At 39.2% G+C, this 21,215-nt stretch overlaps 1 protein-coding gene across 2 annotated transcripts in view; it reads right to left on the bottom strand.

Moving 5' to 3' along the window:
* Window positions 1-21,215, bottom strand: part of LOC149814982 (DNA repair protein RadA-like protein) — a 142,837-nt gene that overhangs the window by 112,716 nt on the left and 8,906 nt on the right. For both annotated transcript variants that reach the window (XM_089989726.1, XM_089989727.1), the window contains exons 6-7: window positions 17,703-17,810; window positions 17,043-17,105 (exon numbers count right to left, since the gene is read on the bottom strand). In XM_089989726.1, coding sequence (XP_089845852.1) covers window positions 17,043-17,105; window positions 17,703-17,810 — 171 coding nt within the window. The remainder of the gene's footprint in view (window positions 1-17,042; window positions 17,106-17,702; window positions 17,811-21,215) is intronic.

Raw genomic sequence — 21,215 nt, 5'->3', positions numbered from 1 at the left:
AGTTCGAAATAAGTAAAATGAGCATGATAATCTTGTTTCGATAATTACTTGTCCTGAAGGTACGCACAAGAAAAATGTAGAAACAATTGAGACTGTCCGGGGGTTATTATTTTATATATTATAATACCCCGAATAACTAACTGAGTCCGCTAGTAAAGGAACGACAAATGACCGAGAGAGAATTCCCCAGAGGCCACTTGTTCAAGGGTATGCATCCAAACTTCTGTAAAAGTCATTGAGATCTACCACCTAGGATAATTTTTGGTAGCCCAGTCTCCTAACTCCAATTACCGGGGACACTGAGTCATTGTCACTCGATGAGCGTAGTTGTTAACAACTTGTCCATCGAAGCTTTTGTACCACCCCATCCTCTCTCTTGACGGAACCAAAGAGGTGAATGGGTATGTCAGGTTCTATTTTAACTGACGACCCATTCCACATGCACTGGTCCTTTAAACCAACATGAGCATCTTGCTTGTGAAGGGGATCATTGAAAAGAAGTCGTTATTGGGTCTTAGACCCAATTTGGGTTTGCGCATGACCAGACCCAACTTCTGTTCCAGATCGGATCAAGATCCAAACATAAAAATGTTGTAATTTTGTTTCTTATTAGAAGGTATTTTTATACCCTAAAATTGTGTATTAGTTAAAAATACTTATAACCTAATACAATGAAACATGTTGAACCCTTTTTGACGTGTTTTTTTTTTTTTTTGCAGTCCCTTCTTCCTATATCGTGCTTCTTCTTTCTTGCACAGGTGAACGTGGAAATCATCATATTTTAACATGGTATCAGAGCAGTGTTAAAGTTGGGTCTAGGATTGTTTTCCAGAAGGAATGTCCAAGGAGATGATCTGAGTTTTCAAGTCAAGAAAATATCCCTACTTCGACCCCGATTTTTGCGTCTTCTTCCTCCTTCCTTTTTTGTTTTCAGTTATGGTAAGGGCGTCAACATCTCCTCCTTCTCTTCTCTTCTCTTCTCTTCTCTTCTTCAGATTTGATTCTCTTATCTCTAAAAGTTTAAAATCGGTTAATCAATTCTAAAAAGGTTGTCTTCTATCTAAACTCTTTTTCTTGTTTTGGGTTTCTAGATGTGAAGAGACGTCGATCAGTTCTCTACTGTCGATCTGAATATTCTACTCGCTGAAATTAACATTTGTGTTATTTCAGTCTGCATAATCCTTTATCTTGAAATATTCAAATTCTTGTTTCATGTTTTTACTTAATCTGGAACCAATTTTATGTTGATATTCAGTCTTCTACTGTCGATATGAATATTCTACTCTCTGAAATTAATATTTGAGCTATTTTAGTCTGCAATATATTTTTATCTTGAAGTATTGATATTCATGTTTCACGTTTTTACTTAATCTGGAACTAATTCTACGTTGATATTCAGTTTTTTTTTCTGATCATACCCAAATATAATATATCTGTCATACTATCAAAAAAAAGGACAGAATATTCGAGTGACTGATTTCCTTGTGAGTTAAAATTTGGTCCAGAAAATTTATTTATTCTTTCCTTTTCCACAATCCTTTCAAATGGACTCATCTTTTCCACAGTCAGGCATTTCCTCTAATTTTCTTAGTCAATTGGTCTCTGAAAAGCTGAATAATTCCAACTTCTTGACCTGGAAAAGACAGATTGTCCCTTTTATAAGGAGCCAGGATCTCTCTGGTCATCTGGATGGATCAATCTCACCCCCTCCAAAGTTCACTTCGCAGGAAAAGAAGGACGATAAAAGGGCGCAATCTATTATTCTTCTCAAAAATTCAAATTATGTTGCTTAGGTGAAAAGAGATCAAGCATTAGTGGCATACATCACCTTTACACTCTCGCAAGAAGTTCTTGTAGCCATTCCCGATGATTGTTCAGTCAAAGAGCTATGGGACAAGCTAGTTCAGACTAGAGTTACCGAAAGCGCCTAAGTAAAAGGGGAAGCGCACTTCCCCGAAGCGCGCTTCGGAAGCGCGAAACATCGTGCTTCCGAAGCGTGAGGGGAAGCATCCCCTTTTTTGGGAAGCGTGCTTCCCCCTCGCTTCCCCCATTTTTTCATTTTTTCGCTTCCCCCTCGCTTCCGGTTCGCTTCCTAGGTCGCTTCCCCCATTTTTTCATTTTTTCGCTTCCCCCTCGCTTCCGGTTCGCTTCCTAGGTCGCTTCCGAGACGATTCGAAATTTTCTTCTAAGTGGTCCCACGCTTCCCCGCTTCCTAAATTTTTTAAAGTGCGTCGCTTCCCGCTCCCGCTTCCTGTATCGCTTCCCGCTCTCGCTTCCTCGACTGGTAACTCTGGTTCAGACATATTCGCAGATCTCTAAAGCGAGAATCGTGTTTCTCAAGCGAGAATTTCAAATGTTGAAGAAATATTTGATGTCTATTATGGAGTACTTGAATAAAATGAAAGGCATCACAAATCAGCTGGCTATTGTGGGATGTCTAGACAAGGTGCAGCTGACCTTGAGTGGATTGGGGTCGGACTATCATGTTCTGGCGACGTCCTTGTTGTGTCGCCCAGAGCTTCCAAAATTTGAAGATCTTCATGCAAAGCTACTGCAGTATGAAATGACCCTGAAAGGGTTTTCTGAGGACACCCATGTGCATTCAGGAACTCAAGATGTGCTGGCCACAGGATTGACTTATGGTAGAGGTAGAAGAGAAAATTCTTTTCGAGGAAGGGGAGGACAAGGAAGAAATGTTTTTGGGGGTCGTGGACTACTTTCAACGCCCAATATACAGGGACAAAGGCTCATTCCTACTGTATTTCTATGCAATAAAAAAGGGCATATTAAAGCAAATTGTTGGTTCAACCCTCAAAATAAGAGAAAAAACCCACAAACAGAGAGATGAAGAAGTAAAGGAGTTGTTATTGGCAGCTTTGGCAAGCTTGAATATGAAACAAAATGATAAAGGCAACGACCCACGTCTCGGGTGATGCGGGTAAGCTCTTGAATCTTACTCCTTATGTTGGTAAAAATAAAATAGTCACAAGAGATGGTTCTCATCACTCCATCTCACATATTGAAAATGCCATTATACCCATGTTCAAGTCTCCTCTTAATCTTTCAAATGTTATTCATGCTCCTAATATTCAGAAGAACATCGTTTCTGTATCAAAACTTGTTGATGATGTTAATGCCTCAATTCAATTTACTCCCTCTTCTGTTTATGTCAAGGATCTTCGCACGAGGGAGACATTCGCTGAGGGAAAGAGACGAGACAACATGTACATCTTCCAAAAAGATCCCTCCTTCTCTGTTCATTCTGCTTGTTCATCCTTGAAGCCTCATCAGCATCCATCATTGGTTTCTTCCGAATATATGTTTGTCATTTCTGAATGTAATAAGTCAACCTTTTGGCATAGTCGTTTGGGTCATTGTGGTCGTCATTTTATTGAAAAACTTGTCTTGAATAACTTCATTACTAATTCCAGTCTAAGTTCAGAAGCAAGTGATATAAAGTGTCCTAGTTGTAATTTATGTAAGAGTTGTGTTTTGCCTTTCAATTCAATTAATAAGAGAGCTTCAGGGCCCTTTGAAGTCATATGTTCTGATGTCTGGGGTCCTGCCCCAATTGTTTTTGTTTCTGATAGTAAATATTACCTTATTTTCATTTATAGTTATTCACGCTATATTTGAAAATTTTTCATGAAACACAAATCAGAAGTTTTTGGATTGTTTCAAAAATTTCATTCCTTTGTTAGAAATCATTTCTCTACAAACATTCTCAATTTCCAATGTGATGGAGGAAGTGAATTTTCTTCTAGTGATTTTGTTAGTTTCCTTCAACATAATGGGATAAAGAGAAGAGTGTTTTGCCCAAGTACACCTCAACAAAATGGGATTACTGAGAGGAAGCATCGACATATTGTCGAGAGTGCAATGAGCATGATGCACGGGAGTAATCTCCCTATCACCCTATGGACAGAAGCTTTTCACTCCATAGTCCATGTGATAAATCGACTGCTCATGACCATTTTAGAAAATTGGTCACCACTTTTCTCTCTATTTGGCATACACCCCGACTATCATGAATTACGTGTGTTTGGATTTGTTTGCTATGTTCACATTGACTGCTCATTGAGACATAAGTTTCAGGACAAAGCCTTAAAGTGCAGGTTTGTGGGATATGCTGAAGACTACAAGAGGTATAGGTACTATGATCCATTGAGCAATCAAATCAAAATATCGAGAAATGTTTTTTTGACGAGATGAATTTTGACAATCAGCCTGCTAATCCAAGTCTTCATGTTGCTAATCTAAGTCCCAGTGTTGAGGTGTACTATCCATGGTAAAATTCAGAACTCTTCTCCAACACTAGGGATGACTGTCCTACAGGTTGCAGTCAAAAAGAGATGTGAAGAATCAGCAGATGCATCCCAACCAGAAGAGGTTACCACACAAAACTTGAAGCTAGTAAGGTATAAGGGTGTTGTCTACACTCGGCGAGAGAAAGAGCCATCATCCATCCCTTGCACAGATATTGGTCCTTCTACTTCTGCTCCACAGATGTTGGACATCAGAAGATCCACTCGGACCCGACATCCGCTTGACAGGTGGGTAAGCTATAAAAAAATTTCCTTGGTTTTTCAATTGTTCCTAACGTCCATAAATAAAGAGGACGAGGCTCTCACATTTTATCAAGCTGCAAGTTCTAGAAAATGGATTAAAGCGATGAATGAAGAAATGAAAGTCTTACATGAATGTGGTACATGGAAAGTTGTGCCTAGACCATAAATAGAAATGTGGTTGGGTCAAAGTTGGTGTACAAGATAAAATATAAACCAGATGGGAGCTTGAAAGGTATAAAGCTAGACTTGCAGCCAAAGGGTTCACACAAGAACAAGGACAGGACTTTGATGAAACTTTCAGCCATGTTGTTAAGATGGGGACCATTCGTATTGTGTTGAGTCTAGCCATTGAACATGGATGGACATTGAGCCCACTAGATATAAAAAATGTCTTTTTGCATGGGGACCTAAAAGAGAAAGTTTATATGGAACAACCCACTGGGTATGTGGAACAAGATGTCAATCAATATGTGTAGACGATGGCCTGGACCCTAGAAATAGAGAAGAGAGAGAGAGAGAGAGAAGAGAGAAAGAGAGAGAAGAGAGAGAGACGGCTGCAAAGAAAACCTCAGATCTCATTTTCCGATTAGGGCCTCTCTCTATGTTAAATAGAGAGAGGCTTAAAGACCTAATTACAATACAGCCCCACTATAAAGAACTAAATTACAAAAAGCACCTTAATGAAAGATAACTCTACTTAAAACCACCTATTCTCAACACTCCCCCTCAAGCTGGAGCATAGATATCGATCATGCTCAGCTTGTCACAACATTTTGAAAAATTTGGTCTGGCAAGAGGTTTTGTGAACATATCTGCAACTTGGTCTTCCGACTTTAGATATTGGGTAGTGATATGACCCGCTTGAACCATATCCCTTACATAGTGGCAATCAACCTCAATGTGCTTTGTTCTCTCATGAAATACAGGATTGTTCGCTATATATGTTGCAGCTTTGTTATCGCACATCATGGTCATGGGAGAAGAAACCTTCACCTGGAGATCAAGAAGCACAGTACGAACCCACATCAATTCAGCAGTTGTTTGGGCCATAGCCCGATATTCTGATTCTGCACTAGACCTCGAAACCACATTTTGCTTCTTACTTCTCCAAGAGATTAAGTTGTCTCCCAGGAACACACAAAATCCTAAGGTAGATTTTCTATCTACTACAGATCCTGCATAGTCAGCATCAGAATAGGCCACTATATCCAGAGGTCCACCTTTCTTGAACAATAACCCCTTTCCAGGAGAAGATTTTAGATATCTGAGAATCATAATAGCTGCATTCCAGTGTACCACAGTAGGTTTGTCCATAAACTGACTGACTTTACTCACTGCTAAAGCAATATCTGGCCTGGTCACAGTTACATACAGTAGTTTCCCAACTAGGGAGCGATAGCTTTTGTTATCAACCAGTTTTGACCCTTCTTCAAACAACTGAACTTTATGGTCCATGGGAATATTTGCTGGTTTAGCTCCCAACATTCTTGTTTCCTTTAATAAGTCAAGAACATACTTTCGTTGAGACAAAACCATCCCTTCACGGCTCCTGGCAACTTCTTTACCCAGAAAATACCTGAGTGAACCAAGGTCTTTTGTAACAAAGTGTTTGTGAAGATGAGCCTTTGTGGCTTCAATAGCTTTCACATCATCACCTGTAAGAATGATGTCATCCACATATACCACCATAACAACTATGCCAGAGCTAGTTTTCTTTATGAATAGTGTATGATCTGTTGCTGACCTATTAAAGCCAAAACCTGACATTACTTCAAACAACTTCTGAAACCATGCACGAGGACTTTGTTTCAAGCCATAAATTGCCTTTTTCAATCTACACACCTTCCGACACTCCCCCTCAACCTCGAATCCTGGAGGTTGTTGCATGTAAACAGTTTCAGATAGGTCCCCATATAGAAATGCATTTTTCACATCTAATTGAGACAGGCTCCAACCATGTTGCACAGCTACTGAGAGAACAAGACGAATGGTACCCATTCGTGCAACAGGAGAAAAAGTTTCAAAGAAATCAATACCATATGTCTGAGTATACCCTTTGGCTACTAATCTGGCCTTGTACCGTTCAATGGAACCATCAGATTTGTACTTTATCGTATATACCCATTTGCATCCAACAATGTCAGCATCTGCAGGGGAATCAACTAGGTCCCAAGTATGCTGAGATATTAAGGCATCCATTTCTTCTTGCATAGCCCTCTTCCAGTGAGTATGAATCTCGGCCTGCTGATAGTTCCGAGGAATAACTTCAGCAGATAAAGCTGAAATAAAATTTTTCATCTGATTTCCAATTCTGGCTTCAGAGACAAAACGAGACATGGGATATAAAGTACATTGTCGTGTCCCCTTTCGTAGAGCAATCGGCCTGTTATCATCATCATGAAGATCATTATTGTCAGTAGAACTTACCTCAGGGGAAGAAGAGGGAGGCACTTGAGGAGGTGGATCTCTACGCACATATACCAATGGAGGATTATGAAATCTGGAAAAGGATGAAGTGTGGTTCGGGAATGAGGGCACGGATTCCAAGGGAAAAGGGGGTATAGGTAATGGGCAAGACTCAGCTGGATCAACCTGCAGCGGGGAACCAGTATTAGAGTAATATGGAGTGGATTCCAAGAAAGACACATCCGCACTGACATACTCTCGGCGAGAAGTAGGATCATAACATCGATATCCCTTTTGATTTTTGGGATAACCTATAAATATGCACTTTGTAGCTTGAGCAGCTAATTTATCACGGTCAGGGCCAAGTTTGTGTACAAAGCAAACACATCCAAACACTTTGGGCGAGAGGGAGAAAAGAGGGGTATTTGGTTTTAGGATATGAATTGGAATTTGATCACCCACAGAAGAGGAAGGCATGCGGTTGATCAGATAGCAAGCAGTTGTAATTGCATCTCCCCAGTATAACGCAGGAACATTTGATTGGATCATAATGGTCCTGGCAATATCAAGTAGGTGACGATGTTTTCGCTCAGCCACCCCATTTTGTTGAGATGAATAGGCACAGAAAGTTTGGGGTTGGATGCCACTATCATGGTAAAATTGTAACAGACTTTTTGATTTAAACTCGAGAGCATTATCAGTGCGAACAATCTTGACACTGGATTCAAACTGAGTCTTTATTTCAAGAATTAAAGATTTGATAATATTTGGAACATCAGATCGTTCCTTTATTAAAAACACCCATGATAACTTAGAGAAATCATCAACAATAACTAGATAGTATCGACACTGAGTCCTAGTAGGGATCTTACTAGGACCCCATACATCTGCATGAAGAAGTTCAAAGACTTTATTACTAGACTGACTCTGACTCGAAGGGAATGAACTTCGATGATGCTTGCCCAGCTGACATGCTTCACACTGAAATGATGTGGTGGAGGGAATCTGAGGAAAGACCGAACGAAGCTTTGACAATGAAGGATGACCAAGACGACGATGCCACTGAACAGGACTAAATGAATGGTCCATTGCTGCATGCACAGTACCCATTGGATGATGTAAGTAGTAGATTCCATTTTCTTCATAACCTCCACCAATCTTCTTCCCCGTCAGCAAATCCTGAAAATGACAACCCATTGGATCAAATATTACTCTACAGTTTTGTTCTTTTACAAGACAACTCACAGAAAGTAAACTCTGAGGAAATTTTAGGGCATGAAGAGCATTTTTCAACTGTAATGAGGAGGATATAGAAATATTTCCCTGACCAACAACCGGGGAGGTACTCCCATCGGCTAATGAGACTCCAAGCTGAGCCTTAATATCCTTCAGATCAGAGAAAACAAGTGAATTTCCACACAAATGCCTGGATGCACCAGAATCAATAATCCACTTACTGTTAGTCGGATGAAGAAGATTTCCGGTTGAATAGGCAACACCAGCAACAGGAGAGGTAGAGCTCAAAGGACGAAGAGCTATCAGCTCATCATATTCAGCACGACTGAGGCTTATACTACTGTCACTTGCAGAAATATTGTCTTGTGCCTTTGTTGCCTCGAGAGAAGTAGTATTAGCTCTAGGAGCATATGACTTTGATGAAGATGAGGTTGGTCGGTCATGCTTATCCCAGCAACGATCTTCTAAATGTCCAGATTTTCCACAGAATGTACATAGAAGCTTTCCTCTGCCTCCCACACCTCGGCCGCGACCTCGTCCTCTGATGTTCTGAAGATTTCCACGTCCATAACCAGATTTTCCACGTCCATAACCAGATGAGACAACTAAGGCAGAAGACTGAGTCACAGGCTGAGAATGTGGAAGAAATATAGCAAGTCTGCTTAGACGGTTATATGCCTCAGCAAGAGTAGGCACATCCGACCCAGTCAACATTTGGACTTTTGCAACAGAAAATTCTGAAGATAAACCTGTAAGAAACCTAGCAACCATAGTTTGTTCTTGATGATCCTTTTGTTTCGAACAACAGAGAGGTCTGTGAGCATTAAGTCTTTCAAAAGCAGCTTTTACGGAGGCATAGTACTGGTCCAAGGTTTGATCTCCCTGCTGTAAATTGTATATTTCCTGTTCGACTTGTAGGATACGACTCACATTAGTTTCTTGTGAGTATGTATCTCGAAGATTGTCCCACATCTGTTTGGCGGTATTATAATAAATTAAACCATCTGCAATATGGGGTTCGACGCTATTCATAATCCATGACATGACTATGTCATTATCTTCATCCCAAGTAACATATTTTCCCACCTTTTCAGTGGGTCCATCTTCCAACAAGATATGTTTTCTACGATGTCCAGATACCGACATCATAAATGTTCTGGACCACCTGGCATAGTTGGTTTCATTTAACCTCACAGACGAGCCGTACGAAAAGGGATTGGCAAATGCCTTATATTCTCCCATATGTTCCAATTTTGAATCACCTTTCGAAGTTTCAGCCATACTGCAGGTAAAAAAAACTGGACAGTCTCCACACTATCCAAAAAAAAAACCCGCGTGTTACACCCACACGCCAACTGATATTCCAACCAGCAGTTGTTCACTTACGAACAACAATAAAAAAAAAACCACTACAGTAGTGAGCAGCAGCCCACAAGCAGACAGATAATTCAGCACTTCCGTGATTCACAGCTAACACGACTTCTGCATATGCAGAAAAAAAATTTCATAACAGGGACAGCTCCCCAGACATATACAGTTTGACAATACGTCATTAATTTTTCTCGAGCAACACCACTAAGAGTTGGATTGCTGGAGAGAAAAAAAAAATAAGCAGGAAGTACCAGCACCAATCAAACTCCACACAGCCACGATATCAAGATACACAAAACATTTTCAGTGCAAAGAGTACCAGCACCAATCAAACTCCACACAACCACGATATCAAGATACACAAAACAGGCCCCCAACCATATGTAAAATCACCAACAGTAATCAGACTCCCAACAGCAATCAACTCCCAACAGGTAGCCACGAAACCGAGACAGTAGGCAGTCATGAAATGATAAAACAAGAAGCTGCGAACTCACAGCAAGCATCCACGACCACTTGCGTGATCAGATCTGTCAACAGATCCAGAAAAAAAAAATTCATCGCTGACCTGATTAGGTATTTTTCTTTTTACTCATTAGATCTGTTGACAAATCTGGTGGCCTCCACGATCTGATGGCCTCCACGATCGATCACGCTCCCGCGATCACGCTCCCACGATCACGCTCGATCACGCTCCCACGGTCGGTACAGCTCTGATACCATGTAGACAATGGCCTGGACCCTAGAAATAGAGAAGAGAGAGAGAGAAGAGAGAGAGAGAGAGAAGAGAGAAAGAGAGAGAAGAGAGATAGACGGCTGCAAAGAAAACCTCAGATCTCATTTTCCGATTAGGGCCTCTCTCTATGTTAAATAGAGAGAGGCTTAAAGACCTAATTACAATACAGCCCCATTATAAAGAACTAAATTACAAAAAGCACCTTAATGAAAGATAACTCTACTTAAAACCACCTATTCTCAACAATATGTATGCAAGTTGAAAAGAGCACTCTATGGATTGAAACAAGCTTTTCGGTTCTGGTTCGAGAGTTTTTCGCTGAAAATACAGAAGCACGATTTCTCTCAATCTCTTCTAGATCACTCATTATTCATCTACAATAAACGAGATGTCACCACTCTTCTATTGATATACATAGATGATATCATTATCACAGGAAACTGAAGAGATCATATTGAGGAAGTAAAGAAGTTATTAAATCAGAGATTTAAAATGAAAGATCTGGGAGATCTGCGGTATTTTCTTGGGGTGGAAGTTGATAAGACGTGTGATACACTTACTCTTACTCAACACAAATACATGATGGATATTCTTAGTAGGGCAGGCATGAAAGATTGTAAGCCATTGGCAACTCCAAGCATCATCCATCAGAAACTGAGTTCTAAAGAAGGGGACTTACATGGGGATCCCACTAGGTATTGTAACATAGTTGGCATGCTGCAATACCTGACCTTTACTAGACCCGACATAATCTATTCGGTCAATCAGGTATCCCAATTTATGCATGAACCTCATATACCGCACATGGAGGCAATTAAGCGAAAACTACCGTATCTAAAGAGTACAGTTGGTGATGAGCTGATGTACAGGAAAAGTGAATCAAATCAAGGTGGCCATGAAATCATTATTTACGTTGATGCCGATTGGGAGGGTGACCCAGATGAACGACGATCAGTATCTGGTTATTGTGGTTATACTGGATCGAACATGATCTCTTGGAGTAGTAGAAAGCAAAAGGCGGTTTCTAGGTCGAGAACAGAGGCTGAATACAGGTCGATGGTTGTTGCTACTGCTGGGGCTACATGGATAAGACATCTCCTAACAGAGATGGGAGAACCAATTTCTCGATTACTTATGTTGTGTGATAATCAAAATGCCATCAATATGTCCTTTAATCTCATCTATCATAGTCGAGCAAAGCATATTGAGATAAATGAGCATTTTGTCAGCCTATTTTTGTGCGAACTGAAGAGCAAGTTGAGGATATTTTCACCAAAAGACTAACAAAGGACAGATTCTGGATGCTGAAAGGCAAGTTATTCATGTCCAGGACCATGCACAACTTGAGGGAGGCTGAAAAGAAGTCGTTATTGGATCTTGGACCCAAGTCGGGTCTGCGAAGGACCAGACCTGACTTTTGTACCGGATCGGATCAAGATCCAAACATAAAAATATTGTAACTATCGTGGTATAAAACTCATGAGTCATACTATGAAACTTTGGGAGAGGGTGATTGAGTCTAGGTTGAGGAAGGTTGTCATGATATCGGAGAATCAATTTGGTTTTATGCCTGGAAGATCAACTATGGAAGCTATACATCTTCTTAGACAACTTATTGAAAGATATAGAGAGAGGAACAAAGATTTGCATATGGTTTTTATTGATTTAGAGAAGGCATACGATAGAGTACCTAGGGACGTTCTCTGGTGGACAATGATGAAGAAAGGTGTTTCTCTCAAGTACATTAGTATAATTAAAGATATGTATGAAGGAGTAGTAACCAATGTTCGCACTTGTGGAGGGGTGACAACCAATTTTCCGATAACGGTTGGGTTACATCAAGGATCTGCTTTAAGCCCTTTCCTATTTGCGATAGTGATGGATGAGCTTACGAGATCAATTCAAGAAAATGTACCGTGGTGTATGTTGTTTGCTGATGATATTGTTTTGATTGATGAGTCTAAAGCTGGGGTTAATGCTAAGTTAGAATTATGGAGACAGACATTGGAAGCTAGAGGTTTTAAGTTGAGTAAGAGTAAGACTGAATATATGGAATGTCGGTTTAGTAAGCAACGAAGTAGTGATGGGAGTGTAGTGAAGCTTGGTGAGCAAGATATACCGGTGAATGATTATTTCAAATATTTGGGATCCATCATTCAAAAGTATGGAGAAATTGATGGAGATGTAAATCATAGGATAAAGGTTGGGTGGATGAAATGGAAAAGTGCTACTGGAGTGCTGTGCGATCGTAGAATGCCATTGCGGTTGAAGGGAAAGTTTTATAGGACGACTATTAGACCCGCTTTACTATATGGTACGGAATGTTGGGCTGCCAAGAGACATCATATTCAAAAAATGAGTGTAGCTGAGATGCGGATGCTTAGATGGATGTGTGGAAATACAATAAAAGATAAGACTCGGAACGAAGAGATACGTAAGAAGGTAGGTGTTGCACCCATTGAAAATAAGATGCGAGAGAATCGTTTACGGTGGTTTGGACATATTCGGCGAAGGCCTAATGATGCTCCAGTTAGAAGGTTGGAGAAATGGGAAAATATATTAGTTAAAAGAGGTCGGGGTAGGCCTAGGAAGACTTGGATGGAGATGATAGGAAAGGATATGAATGCTTTGAACCTCACCGAGGACATGGCGTTGGATAGAAATGATTGGAGGAAAAGGATTCATGTGGAAGACCCAAAATGAATTTCTTTTTTGGTTCATATCGCTGACCCCAATTGTTTTGGGATGAAGGCGTAGTTGTTGTTGTTGTTGTTTGTTGTTGTTGTAAAATTGTGTATTAGTTAAATACTTATAACCTAATACAATGAAACACACTGAACCCTTTTTTATATTTTTTTTTCTGCAGCCCCTTCATCCTATATCGTGCTTCTTCTTTCTTGCACAGGTGAACGTGGAGATCATCATATTTTAACAATCATCACCATTTATGTGATTTTCTTTCAATCATTGTGCATTTTCACACTATGAAGTTACCATAAACCTCCAGTCCAATCATCGTACTACCAACATGTCGTACATGTCTGATAGCACCACTACGATGAGAAGATATCGGTTTTTCATAAAAAAAACCTTAACATTTATTTAAAAATTTCAAAGTCTTGTGCTTTAGGACGGAGAATATCCAAGTCATTTCGGATACCAAAGAGAACGATCAGACGTACGTACCACCTAGGGCTACGTAGACGAAGCCTTTCTGTTACGCAGGTTTGAGGAAAAAACTCAGTTGCGAATACACAAGTGCCAAATACTTGTTTTTGGTGTTCGAGACAACAAATAATACAAGCTTAAAATTTCTCACGTGAAATCTTTTTTAAAAGTAAAGACTTGGCGAGGATGCGCAAATCTGTCTTTAAAAACATGCAAGCATAATATAAAATAGACAGAAGTACACAAAATTGCATACTTTATAAAGTTATATATGTATATATAATACATATATATTAAAGCATAAGTTTGTGCACATTACAGTGCGGCGGCGAAGTAAATGACATAAAGAAAGGCTCGATGTGCGAAACCACACATTGAGCTAAATAAATTGTGTAAGCGATGTATGAAACCGTACATCGGCTCAATAAATTGCATAAGCGATGCACGATGTACGGAACCATACATTGGCCAAATAAATTGCGTAAGCGATGCACGATATACGAAACCGTACATCGGCTAAATAAATTACATAAGCAAGAGCCTGTGCACATTATAGCGCGGCGGTAAAGTAAATGACATAATTTAAATGAACAAGAATATGCAAAATTGCATCCTTGAGTTAAAAGCATATATATATATATATATATATATATATATATATATATATATATATATATATATATAATATAATACGTATAAGTTAGAAGTATTCTATCATTTGTTCTCGTATGCAACTTTCCCCTACCTCAGAGATGGTCTGACTCACGGACGATTTCGAGCATAGGTTCTTAAAGGCTTGTGACTCGGTAAACGTGTCTCATCCGTTGTGCCGAAGTGGTATGCTACAATTGATTACACTGTGTTAAGTTCTTAGATTTTTTAACGAAAGTGGTGACGATCACATTGCAGCGATCAAACTTGAAGCAAGTTCGAATAGACTGGGTTGAGCCACGCTCGATGCTAACCGAACTCAGCTTGGCGGCACCTGGCCAGGCAGGCAAGGCAGACCGGCTGACAAGGGAAAGTCGAGTCAAACTCGGCGCACACGAGTCTGCTTGAGTTACAGGGCAGACTCGAGCTGCGCTAAGTGATAGCCGACCTCGGCATGGCTCGACCAGACTCGAGACAGCAGCAGCACTAGAAGTTGTTGTTGCTCGAGCGCAGCAAAAAGGATGGGGGAAACAGTTGAGCCGGGTCTGGCCCCCAAATAAGACAGGACCGAGCCTAGGCTCGATCCTCCTACTAAGAGAACCGAGTTGGGATTGGTTCAAACCGAGCTCAGCTCAATAGGCTGGCCCAAGGGACAGCTGCAACAGGATGCTACTTTTGTCACCAAAAAGAAAGGGAAAATGTCAGATTGCTGGAGGCGGTGGCTGCCGCGACTACCCTGCTGAGGGCCGAAGGCCCCTGCCCGCCACTAGTGGCGCGACAGAGCGGCGAAACGTGAGCCCAGCTCGGGTTCAAGAAAGCCAAAAAAATGTCAGCAGGGGAAGAAAAGCGAAGAGGGATGCTCGGCACCCCTCCTCCTGGCGAGCCCCGGTCTGCCGGCGATAGACGGAAGAAAAAGGGAGAGGGTGCTCGACACCCTCCGTTTCGACGAGGTCCGATCTGTTAACGACAGATAGAGATAAAGAAGAGGGAGCAGAGGGTGGTCGGCACCCTCCCTCCCGGTGATGTCCAGTCTGCCGGCAACAGACAAAGGAGAAAGAGAGGGTGATTGGCACCCTCCCTCCTGAGCGATGTCCAATCTGTCGACAACAAACAAAGGAGGAAGAGGGAGGAGAGATCGTACTTAGGGGGGGGGGGGGGGGGGGGGGGAGCGGAGACAGCGTCGAGTCGGGTGTGCTGGCAATAGGAAGAAGAAGACGAGGGAGAAAGAAAAGGGAGAGAGGTGGGAGCCGTCGGGGGAGCTCAGAGGCAAGGGGGCTCCGGAGTGGGGTGTCAGGTGGGCAGGGAAAAGTTGGGGGCTTCGGGTGTTTTAAAAAGAAAACCCCACTGTGGGGTGGGGTTCTGACACCCAGATCCAAAACCTTTTTTTTTAAACCACGAGTCTTACATTTGTGCTCTTGTATTGTCCCTTGGTTGGACTTGTGTATGTGCATGTGCACTTTATGTTTATGATCTTATAAGTCCTTAAAGGCCCTCGTTTTCTAATTTCGCATATTTCATTACATGATTTGTGAGATTGTTCTCCTTCATTATTATGTTCATTAAATATGCTTTAATTGCATGTTGGATATATATATATATATGTATGTGTGTGTGTGTGTTTCTTATTGATTATCTTGTTCACAAATTTGTATACATGAATTTAGTTATCTCCTCTTATCTTGAGGACTTTTTTGAATTGCTATATTTTATATATGCATGTTGTTGTTGATGATTTGTTATTTTATTTGAAATGCTTTTGGGATATTATTTATGTATAATTGTTTGTCTCTTCTTGATAATTTATATTTCCTTTAGTAATCAAATTCTGTTGTGACCAATATTTATGTTTTCTTGAAAAATATGTTGATTTTGGGTTTATGATTTAATTTTATAAAAATGTATCCTTGAGGTATGCTCCTCTTATCTTTCTTAATGATCATCTAATGTTTCTCTTGTTCAAAAATATATTTGTTTTAAAACTATTGGGTTAGGATATTTTTCTTTGTGTAGTTGGAATTGTTCTCCCTGCAGGTTCTTAAAGATGTGATGGAATGAGAAAGGAATATCTTTGATGCATCATATCATAAAGATGGAGATAGCCGATGAAGGCGTTTGGGGACGATCACCAATAAAGACATTATGCATCATAAAGATGGAGACTACCAATGAAGATATTTTGAAGACTTGTATTTAATGAAGGCTTTCGAAGACTTGTATTTAATTAAGACCTTCGAGGACTTATAGATTCAAACTTTTGGTTATCACATCGTAATTTTGAGCGGGAGGGGTGTTAATATATATATATATATATATATATATATATATATATATATATATATATATATATATATATATATATATATATATTGCATGTTATGTAATAGGTAATGCTCTCTAGGGGTATTTTGGTCTTGTTATTTTTATGTAAATAGTGATTGTCCACTAGGGACAGTATTGTATTTTTGTTCTTTATTTTATTTTGTATCTTTAGTGTATAGTGTAGGATGTCTATAATGACTGTTGGAACAGTGACTGCCTATGAATGCATCGCTTAAATGCCCTTCTCGGCTCTATATCCAGTGCCCTTCTCCTCTTTGTAGGATAATGCTTCTCTTATTCATTCATGCTCAATAAGATATGAATATTTTTATATTTTTGTGTTCCTCTCTTTAGTTCTTTGATGTCTTGAATGCACTTAGTGCCTTTGTGCTCTTCGATTGTCCCTTAGTTGGACTTGTGCATGTGCATGTGCACTTTGTTTTTAAGATCTTATAAGCCCTTATGACAAGATACTTTGGAAGAAAAGAGAATGAAGAGAGAGATGCAGGTGGTACTATCGATATGAGAGAGAGATCAAAGCTACAAGTGGTGCCATCATTAATGAATCAAATGGAACAAGAACACACCAAAAATACAGGCACATTTGTTTGTTTGGCAAAACGTAGCAATGCTGAAGTGCTTTCCTTCACCTGCAACAAATCAAATTTGTCAAAATTAGATTTAATATACACAAACAGTAACTGTGAAATTAAAAATCAAAAGAAATAGAAATTTGATGCAAAAATGTAGTAGAAAATGAACACAGTTAGGGCATACGATGCACATGCGATGAAACATGAAAACAATTAAGCATTGTATCTTAGGGTGGTTAAATATTGCCAAAAGGCAGGTACATGCCACATAGAAACAAGCACGGACCATCTTAAAGGAAAACAAAGAAGCAGCTCAATTATTAGGAGCATGTTTAAGGTAGTCAATGAAGGACCGCTATTAAAAATTGCTGATAGTCAAATAGGGAATACTAGATCTCTGTAGAGCATGAAAAGGCTATTGTAATGAAATGAATCCAATCCGATAAATATGCAAGAACACTCTCCAATCAACTAGAATGCTTGATTGAATAATCGAACCACCCACACAAGGGCCAAACAAACTTTGTTATTGCATAAAAAGTCTCTTCAAACAGCATAACTAGATTGCAAGATTAACAATTTGATAGCTAATATAATCTAATTCAAATGCATGAACATAGACTGAAGAAATTGGAAGATAATTGCAAAACAAACCTGTGTAACACTTCCTGCACTTCCAGGCACGCCTCTCAAATATACAGTTTGAATAGAATCAATTACCAGAGCTCGAGGAGAAAGAACTTGGATTTTTTCCAAGATATCCTAAAATATAGAGCAAATAGTCAACTATAAAAAAGAAAAACAAATCATGCTTCCTGGAGCAACTCATAATTATTTTCCCCTACATGAAGCCTGCATCATAGAGTAAAGCAACAGCAGCACAAACAAAGGGACATGATTATGTAAGTTTTAAACCACTACATCAATAACACGAAAGGGTAGTGAGTGAATGAGAACTGTTAACAGAATGAAGGTTAGACAGATCAAAATAAGTGCAGCAGGAATGGAGGTGAAATGTTTTCAAAGTCAAAAAGAAACTCAAATATACAATGATGAATCGAAATAAATTTTGCTTCAATGGTATGTTTAATATAGTACTTATTCTTTTGGAAGTGATGCAATCCATAAAAATAAAATTGCATTGTTCATGATTAACTCACAAACTGCAATATTTCATATGGCATGTCTAAGGAACAATAATGGTGTGAGCGACTTGGTACATTTACTGAATAATTTTAGTAGAATATGGACAACCAGAGGCGACAATATGGAGTCTCCAGATGGCACAGCCACATTCACAAGGACACAGTGTAGCATAATAAAAGTCATATGGACAAAGGACAATACAGACAACCGCATGCAAACAAGTGGTTATTCCTAGTTTCCAACCAATAGAATCAGATTTATCCAAATCAAGACATGACTTGCATCATTTATTCTTTAAAAATACAAAAAAATCCCTGCTGGTGACAATTAAAACAGGAACCCACCATGTCAGTTTTTAAATTTATTCAGGTTCAAAAATGTAGTTAACATGCTAACAGCCAACGAAAAGCAATGGACGTTACAGAAACATGCACACACGCACGTTGTGCATGCATGTGCACGTGAAATAATACAAAAACAAGAAGACTATGATTTAGTACATTATTTTTGAAAAAAAATGCAAACAGAAGGCAGAATTTCTAAGCTGCAAAAGAAAAAATCAGAAAAAACATACCTAAAATAGTATAAATTAGGAAAATAACGAATTTCTAAGACTAGAATGACAATATGAAGGAATATCACAGTATTATTAGTTTTAAATTTATAATAATCTGAAAATGACACTGTATTTTCCCTTTTTTAATCTTCACCAGTGTTATCAAAAACGCGCCTTGAGGCGCAGCCCTCTGTGCCTCAAGGCGCAAAAAAAAAATTACAACAAGACTTATGAGACATAATCAATAAGAGTTTTGTAGGTTAATCTCATATATTTTCCAGTATTTCAGTTATGTAATCAGTTTCTTAGTATATTTTTACTTTTGTTGGTTAATCTCATATATTTTTCAGTTATGTAATTAGTTGCTTAATATATTTTAACTTTTGTTGGTTAATCTCATATATTTTCCAGTTATGTAATCAGGTTTTTAGTTACTTTTATATGTTAATCTCATTTTTTTAGAATAATACAACAACTACGCCTTCGTCCCAAAACAATTGGGGTCGGCGATATGAACCAAAAAAGAAAATCATTCTGGGTCTTCCACATGAATCCTTCTCCTCCAATCATTTTATCCAATGCCATGTCCTCGGTGAGGTTCAAAGCATTCATATCCTTTCCTATCATTTCCATCCAAGTCTTCCTAGGCCTACCCCAACCTCTTTTAACTAATATATTTTCCCATTTCTCCATCCTTCTAACTGGAGCATCATTAGGCCTTCGCCGAATATGTCCAAACCACCGCAAACGATTCTCTCTCATCTTATTTTCAATGGGTGCAACGCCTACCTTCTTACGTATCTCCTTGTTCTGAATCTTATCTTTTATTGTATTTCCACACATCCATCTAAGCATACGCATCTCAGCTACACTCATTTTTTGAATATAATGTCTCTTGGCAGCCCAACATTCCGTACCATATAATAAAGCGGGCCGAATAGTCGTCCTATAAAACTTTCCCTTCAACCGCAATGGCATTATACGATCGCACAACACTCTAGTTGCACTTTTTCATTTCATCCACCCAACCTTTATCCTATGATTTACATCTCCATCAATTTCTCCATACTTTTGAATGATAGATCCCAAATATTTGAAACAATCATTCACCGGTATTTCTTGCTAACCAAGCTTCACTACACTCTCATCACTACTTCGTTGCTTACTAAACCGACATTCCATATATTTTGTCTTATTCTTACTCAACTTAAAGCCTCGAGCTTTCAATGTTTGTCTTCATAATTCTAACTTAGCATTAACCCCAGTTCTAGACTCATCAATCAAAACAATATCATCAACAAACAACATACACCACGGCACATTTTCTTGAATTGATCTCGTAAGCTCATCCATCACTATAGCAAATAGGAAAGGGCTTAAAGCAGATCCTTGATGTAACCCAACCGTTATAGGAAAATTGGTTGTCACCCTTCCACAAGTGCGGACATTGGTTACTACTCCTTTATACATATCTTTAATTATATTAATGTACTTGAGAGAAACACCTTTCTTCTTCATTGTCCACCAGAGAACGTCCCTAGGTACTCTATCGTATGCCTTCTCCAAATCAATAAAAACCATATGTAAATCTTTGTTCCTCTCTCTATATCTCTCAATACGTTGTCTAAGAAGATGTATAGCTTCCATAGTTGATCTTTCAGGCATAAAACTAAATTGATTCTCCGATATCATGACAACCTTCCCCAACTTATACTCAATCACCCTCTCCCAAAGTTTCATAGTATGACTCATGAGTTTTATACCACGATAGTTTGTGCAATTTTGTATATCACCCTTATTCTTATATAGAGGCACCAAAGTACTCTTCATCCACTCATTAGGCATCTTATTTGTCCGCCAAATCTTGTTAAAAAGATTTGTCAATCATTCTAAACTTTTCTCTCACAAGCATTTCCAAGCCTCGATAGGTATACCATCTGGGCCAATTGCCCTTCTTGATTTCATTTTCTTCAAAGCCTCTACAATTTCTTTCTTTTGAGTCTTGCGCATGAAATCACGATTCATCTCATGAAAAGGAATAGAGAAGTCTCCAAGATCCTGAGCATGAGTTCCATTAAATAGCTTATCAAAATAATCTTTCCATCTCTCCTTAATCTCCTCATCTTTGACTAAAACCCTTTGCGTTTCATCTTTGATACATCTAATCATACCCAGATCCCTCGATTTTCTATCTCTCATCTTTGCAAGCCTATAAATATCCTTCTCACCCTCTTTGGTATCCAACTTGTCATAAACCTCCTTATATACCTTATCCCTCGCGTTTTGAACTACTTTTTTAGCTTCCTTCTTTGCTATCATATATTTCTCCAAATTCTCATTATCACAACTCTTACTTAGATTTCTATAACACTCTCTTAATAGCTAATTTGACATCCTCGTTCTACCATGATGTATCATTACCTAGCGGTGCACCGTCTTTAGACTCACCCAATATCTCCTTAGTC

The sequence above is a fragment of the Nuphar pumila genome, chromosome 15 (genome assembly GCF_984573655.1).
Source record: "Nuphar pumila chromosome 15, dmNupPumi1.hap1.1, whole genome shotgun sequence".
Lineage (NCBI taxonomy): Eukaryota > Viridiplantae > Streptophyta > Magnoliopsida > Nymphaeales > Nymphaeaceae > Nuphar > Nuphar pumila.
This window is presented reverse-complemented; position numbering and strand designations above follow the sequence as displayed.